Source organism: Mytilus galloprovincialis, chromosome 2 (genome assembly GCF_965363235.1).
Source record: "Mytilus galloprovincialis chromosome 2, xbMytGall1.hap1.1, whole genome shotgun sequence".
NCBI classification, from domain to species: domain Eukaryota; kingdom Metazoa; phylum Mollusca; class Bivalvia; order Mytilida; family Mytilidae; genus Mytilus; species Mytilus galloprovincialis.
Genome location: NC_134839.1, coordinates 64,657,336 through 64,664,804, shown reverse-complemented (window position 1 = coordinate 64,664,804; position 7,469 = coordinate 64,657,336). Strand labels below are relative to the sequence as shown.

The 7,469-nt window shown below is 32.7% G+C and overlaps 1 protein-coding gene across 1 annotated transcript; it reads left to right on the top strand.

The window, feature by feature from the left end:
• The first annotated feature begins 300 nt into the window (after positions 1–300).
• LOC143062360 (low-density lipoprotein receptor-related protein 5-like) lies at positions 301–7,216 on the top strand. The gene is made up of 5 exons (XM_076234074.1): positions 301–369; positions 3,975–4,155; positions 4,556–4,777; positions 6,194–6,309; positions 6,999–7,216. Exons 2-5 carry the CDS (start codon positions 4,070–4,072, stop codon positions 7,022–7,024), a joined length of 450 nt encoding a protein of 149 aa, XP_076090189.1. The 5' UTR covers positions 301–369; positions 3,975–4,069; the 3' UTR covers positions 7,025–7,216.
• Positions 7,217–7,469: the final 253 nt, after the last annotated feature.

Below are 7,469 nucleotides of genomic sequence, written 5' to 3'. Positions count from 1 at the left end.
TGATTCCAGTAAATATTCTCAGCAATTTAGAATTAGAATTTTTAAACATTCATTCCAGTTAAAGGTACTTTAAAAACAAGATAAAGAAAAACTGTGAACAGCAATACGAGATTACCAAAAAAAAATGTGGAAATTGTTTATTGATTTCTTTTATAGGTTACTGTCGTTTGTTAAATGGCTTTTCTCTTTTTTAAATATTCTCCTAGTAGATCTATCTAACTTGGTATATCTTATTTAGTATGTGCAAGATGACTCTTACTATTGATGCTAATGATTTAAATGTAGCATAGTTTTACCAGTTGGGATTGTGAGCTTTTTATTTTATTATTTCAGGCAATGGAGAGGAGACTACCCCGGGATCATGCAGTTGTAAGTACAGTTGTTTCTTAATATATTTAGCGCTTTTGACAGTAAACAAATAATTTAGTATATTGAATGTGTTGTTAAGCCCCGGTCACAACGTTAACAGATCGTACGATTTTTTGTCGTGGAAGATCTATTAAATAGTTGTCGTGGCACTGTCGTGCAAAATGTCAAAACAATATTTCGAGTGGTCACATCAGCTACGACATGTCCATGATGATTCCACGATGGGTACACGACAGAAAAAAAATACGTAATTGTACTATCGTGGGTTTGTCGCAAGTCGGTCGTGCGACAGTCGTACGACAATCGTGAGTTGTTTTGGGCCATTTTCCATGTGTTTATCTTATGGGATGCGCGTGTAACTGTCGTGCACTGTCGTATGACTGTCGCACAACAATCGTTGGTCACCCGCACGTTGACTCCAAACAACCAGTATAGAAAGAAGGCCCAATTTATTGGATTAGTGATGCGAGGGTCGACTCTCAGAAAAGCTCTTGAAACATGCCAGGCTTCATCCGCATGAATCCATCGAAATCACCGGCAGATTCCCGCTTCAACTCTTGCATCGGAGTACTATACTGACTAAAACTTTTCTGAATTTCCTCAATGCTCTTTAACATCGTACTTTATTTTGCCTTTTAAATATTTTTTGATTCGAGCGTCACTGATGAGTTTTTTGTAGATGAAACGCGCCTCTGGCGTAAATGTATATATTTTTTAATCCTGGTATCTATGATGAGTTTATTCGCCATTCGATCCATGGCCTAACCGACCAACGTCAGGCATTTCGTTAGTCTCTATGCTGTTCACGGACTCGAATCAACGCTAACAGGACCATATTCCGGCAAGGCTCCTATTTAGCAGGGTCAAGCGTAATCGTTCTGTTGGAATAACCACCCTCTTTAAACGGCAGACTGTATTTTTTTAAACATTCATTTCCATCGAATTGTATTTTTCTAAACAAAACAAAAATATGTTGCAAGACGAACGTACCACTGTCGTACGACAGACAATCAATGTTGTGCGAGCATCGTACGAAATTTGGTATTCGTGAGATAATCGTGCGACTGTATCACGAGTGTCTTGCAACAGTCGTTTGATTGTCTTACGACCATCGTGCGACAGTTGTACGATTATTTTTTTTATAAAAATGGTTTATGGTGGTACCCACGACAATGTGTGTATCGCACAACAGTCCCACGACTGTGTTAAGACACTCTCACGACAGCCACAAGACAGTGACACGACAAAAAATCGTAGAGCAAAAAAAGGTGCATGTCCAATTTTCGTCCCACGACACACGACTGCGCCACGATGCTGAAAATATCGTGTGACTGTCGTACGACGATTACAGATGACTCGCGATTTGACAAAATTCCATGTCGTGGAGCTGCATAGATGTGTCGTGGGTTCGTTGTGACCAGGGCATTACTGTTGCCACTGTTTCCAAGTTTTCTGGCATTGTAAACAATTGTGTTAATTCTGTAGCTATAAATTTATTATAAACGATAAACGCAAGTTAACAAAATTGGACTCATTACAGTCAAAGGCATAAGTCAATGTATATTTAAATCTTTTCAAGTCTAATGGGATAGTATACGAATAAATGCACACGTATATGCGTGAAAAAAACCATAGAGTAGAAAGTGAGCAATGTTAGATTCACTAGTTTAATGAATGTGTCTTACTTTAAATGAGAACCACCTTTTATTTAATAGTTTTGACAAAAATATTACAATAACATTATCGATCGTTATATTTGAATAAAAGTCAAAGACCAATTTAAGAATTTTATTATATGCACAAAATCCTTTATCGTCGTCATAACGTGGTTCAGCGGAAGTATACAGGGTTTTGCTTTCAATTTTAACAAAGCCAAGATTGTATTTGAACAGTATTACTTTGTACAGATGTCATTATGGGAAAATTTCATGGCATTTTTCAGAGAAAGTAAGCATGGATAGAGATTCAAATTAATTAGGTATACAAATATATATAAACTGTTTACCTATACATGATCGTTATACATGTACATTGGTAATAACGTTAAAGTACACACCTGTACGTTCCTGAATTAATGTGTTTCTACTTAACATAATTAATACCAAACATAGAAATACATCAGTCTATATTGCTTATGAAAATATAACCTAATTGATTGAACATACATTTGTTAAATGCTAAATTGAATGTTTATGAACTCATCCTCTAAAAACCGATAAAGAAAATTTATTATTTCATATAAGTGTAGTACATTTTTAATGGCCCTAGCTGAAAATGAAATATGAAGGCGTATCGCTTATTGCACGGGTCCTGTATCAGAATTTAAGTGAGTAAATGAATAGGTAAATCAACTGTTTTTATTTGTACTATGAATCTAAGATGAATTGTAAAACCCATGTATTTTGTGAATTGACTTTACTTTTGTCTATAAACTCTATGCAGTGATAAAAATCAATTCCAAGGCATCAATTTGACTATTAAAACTGCGGTGAGAGAGCGAGTTGGAGTTGTCTTTCTTTGTTCATTGTTTATCTGGTATATATGATGATAAAACAAATTGAATCGTTCGTCTTTTTACAAAACAACATTGTTACAATAAACACACATATCAAATTTGTTGTTATTAAGTCACTTAATGTATATATATTTAAAGATAAGTGTGTAAAAAAACTCAACTTTATTCGTTGTTATTCATGTAGTTCCATATAGCTCCATATCATTTACTATTACTTAGTAGAACTATGGTAGTTTCATATTGAAACTCTCATCTAAGATTCCGGGTTTATAATTTGTACGCCAGATGCGAGCTGATACTGATGTTACAGAAAATTCCGAAAGTTGTACCACAATATATATCCAACAGTAGCAAAAACCGTACAGTTTCGAATAATTCGACATTTTCTATGCAGTATATTTACAGAAAATGAGCAAATCGATGATACATGATTTTCATGTCAAAAGTTATGGCTACTGGATTTGGAAGAAACAGGATTATAATTTAGTACGCCAGAAGCGCGTTTCGTCTACCTAATACTCATCAGTGACGCACATATAAATAAAAAAAACTCTACCCCTCATCTGTGAACAATTTCAAGTGAAAAATAATAATGTTGTTTTATACATTGTACAAAAACACTTCTATAACATTGCAATTTATAAAAAGACAATGAGTTTGCATTAAAGTAAATATTATTTAATTCAATTAATCCTAAATAGATTGTCTTCTTCTCCAATTATCCTATTTTTCTTAAACTTTTATAATCGGTATAATGAATTCCATCGATTACTTTCTATTTTCTATTTTACAATGACAAACACATACAGAACTGAACAACACAAGATCAAGATAGCCTGATACGCTGTATGCACAATATTTAATTCCGATAAACATCTTTACTTTAATGTGTGCAAAGGGGGGGGGGGGTGCTCAAACACACGATTAACCTCGTCTATACCTGTCTTAGATCAGTAATTCAGTGGTTGCTGTCTGTCCTAGGCATATTTCATTTTTTGGTTTCACAAAAGTCAGGCCGTTTGTTATCGCTTGTCAATTGTTAAAATTTTGTCGGTCCTTTAATATGCTACTTCGTCTTATATGCCTTTAGTTTCAGGAAGTGAACCACAACTTTTATTTTCCAACAACACACATATATTGTTGACCGCTTTAGATAGTGACAACTCGAGGGTACTTGTAGAAACTATGACTAGTTCTGTTTCATTTGTTGACTATCATTTTACGGATGGATCTATTTACTGGTCAGATCAAAATAAGCAGACAATAAGCAGGTATCATTATAACTGTAACTTCTAAGTTGTATAGCTTCTGTACGAAATTCTTTTGTGATGTATAATTTTAACAACCGAATAAAAACTATTGTAACCGCATGAGATTTTACTTTTTTAAATGCAAAAATGATTGGATGAATGAATGATGAATGACAGAGAGGACGAAAGAGAGAGAGAGAGAGAGAGATATTTAGAGAGAGATCATAAATTCTGACAAAATCTGAGTACAATGTACAACTACAAACGAATGTGTAGTTCACAAAATGATTTCAATGTGGTTACGTCATATTACTCTTCTTAAATTACTTATAATGAACTTATTGTAAAACATATTATAGTGTGTTACGATTAAACATATATAAGTTGTTTTTCAATGTTGTTTGTATATGTTTTTTTTAAGGAAAACGTGTCCATTAGGCGACGAAAACTCAATTATAGAAACTATAATTCAAAACTCGAAAGCCATGGGAATAGCCATAGACTCAATAAACGATCATCTTTATTGGGCAGACGAAGATAGAGGTACTATAAAAAGGTCTAGTTTAAATGGTTCCAGTATTGAAGTTATTTTAGACCAATCATTGCAATCTCCGGTTGCAATTACTATAGACACTTCAAACAGGTAAATACTGAGAATTTCATGATATCTAGATTAAACAAATTAAAAATTAATGTACGATTAAATGTCAGTTATCATTATTGATAGACAGTACTTTGGTATCACCTTATGATTAAAATGATATGTATGTTAATAAATAATTCAATTGTTCGAAATCCAAAGTTACAACTTTCTCAGGCAAATTTCACAATTCTATATCTTATTTTAATGCTCAAAATGCATTGTGTGTCTGCCTTCCCAAAACTAGTGTGTTGAAGGTATTTAAGTTCAGTTTGAAACACGGGTCTGACCCAATGAAATCGGTTTCTAATATTTTTCTTATGTTGAAGATTTGAAAACTAGTAAATAGGATTATTTTCAACTTTACTTTCATCAGCATACATAAGTCAAGATAAGATATACAAATAAGAAGCTATGATTGCCAATGAGATAACTCTCCACAAGAGACCAAATGACACAACAATTAACAACTATAAGTAACCGTACGGCCTTCAACAGTGAACAAGCCCATAACGCATAGTCCGATATAAAAAACCCCGATATCACAAATGCAAAACAATTCAAACGGTGTTGGTTTTGTGCCATGAACCCAAAATATTAACAGAATCATATGCTTTAAACTAATCCAACAAATTAAGATGGATCCTGGCTTGGTAGTAAACAAATATAAGGATACTATTGGTCTAGTATAGAAATCGACTGTATCGCTTTTTTGTAATGCTAAAAGGTCTAAAGAATACAAAACAGTATACATCTGTTAAAAAAACCTCTACGATGTAACAATTTGAAAAGATTCTACATATCAGAGTGCAAGTAATTGAGAGCAAGCTAAACATGTACATACGGAAACAGCTAATATATTATAGTGATAGGTAAATATATAAGACTGGGATGAGAAGGAGTAGAAAATGTTCATAATATACCCGTTCATGCATATCAAAATAATCACATGACTACTTATAGGAGTTATTGCACTTTAGAAATGACGTACGACCAATTTAAACGTTTTCGGCTTAGGATTTTGTAACTTGAAAATTATTAAGCAGGTAAAGCAAAACTGTTAACAGAAAAACTAATCAACAAATATGCCAGATCTATAAAACTGCAAATAAGATTGAAACTACCAATTTATTCCGTTTAGGAGTTATGTCCTTAAATTACAAATTAAAGTTTATTTATTCAATAATCTATGATAGAAAAAAAAGAAACAAAAAATGTAATAAACAATACAAACTTACAGGAACATTTATACATACATTTCATAAGAGACATATGAGACGAAAATCTCACCAAAAAATAGTAGAATAAGATTTATTTAGGACAATTAAGTGTTTTTTCATCCTTCATGTTAATCAAAATATCCTGCCCACTATATATGCATATACCATTTAATTTATATAAATGTATTATCTTTTACAGATGGTTATACTTCAGTGATCACGGCAGACATACCATCGAGAGATGTAAATTTGATGGAAGTAGCAGACAGACACTAATAAGTGAGGACATTCAGACCCCATATGGTTTAGCCTTAGGTAAGAATTGAAACTTTTCAATCAATCTTAACAATGTCTAAATAAGTAGTCAATTATGTTTATCACTAAGGCTTACTTTTTAGAAATGCGAAGTTCTCTTTGCATTGGCGTCTTTTTTTATAAGCACCAATTTCTTCTTACTTATATAATACTTTTGAACTGTTATGATATTTTGGTCCAATTTAAAGTTAGCACACGCTATGATGTTTGATATTATTGTAATTTGTATAATTTGCTTCGATCATCTGCCTCAAGTCCAAAGCAAGGGAGTTGAAGTTGGATTTATACTTGTTACTGAATATACATAACTTTTGGTTGATAAAACACAAACACTTTAGCTTAACATAATTATGCATTAAAATTCATTAATTTGATCTTGCAGAAGATATAAATTCGCTGCATTGTTAAATTACTAGGGTCTCTACCATAATTCTGATACTTTTCCGAGCAATTTTTATGTTTTCGTACTTTCAAACACTTATATCGAAATAAGCTCTGGTTTTCAAGGAACATACTATTTGTTTTAGTAGGGTTCGAATTGATCAGTCTTTAGTTTTTTTATGATGGCTTCTGTCTGCTGTTGTTTGTCTTTTAATTGTTTTTTTCAAATTTTGGCCATTGCATTGTCAGTTTGTTTTCGAATTATAAAAAATGTATTCATTAACAGACATGTTTTTGTTTACATACAGACTTGAACTCAAAAAGATTATATTAGACCGATTCTGCATTGTTTCACATCAAATTTTCTAAGTTTGACGGCACTGATGTTAAACTAGTCTCCATAGATGTATCATCATTGGTAGGCATTTCTATTGTTGTTATGGGAATAGACTTATATGGATCTTACTTGTATGTTAGTAATCTTGGAACTGGAGTATACAGAATACAGAAAAACAAACAGAATGCCGTGCCAAAAAGAATATCTGGAACCGATCAATCAGCTTATGGTGTAAAGATAACAAGTAAGCATCATGAAACAAATAATTATCTATACCGTTTTCTTGGATGAACATCCTTCACAACATACATAACAAAAAAAGATTATCTAACTTTTCCCTTTACGTAAATTCAAATTATTTCTGTCAAAGCGTATCGAACAAGGTGAGCGTTCCTACATGTAAAACAACATATGTAGCAATCGGGTATCTAATACACATATT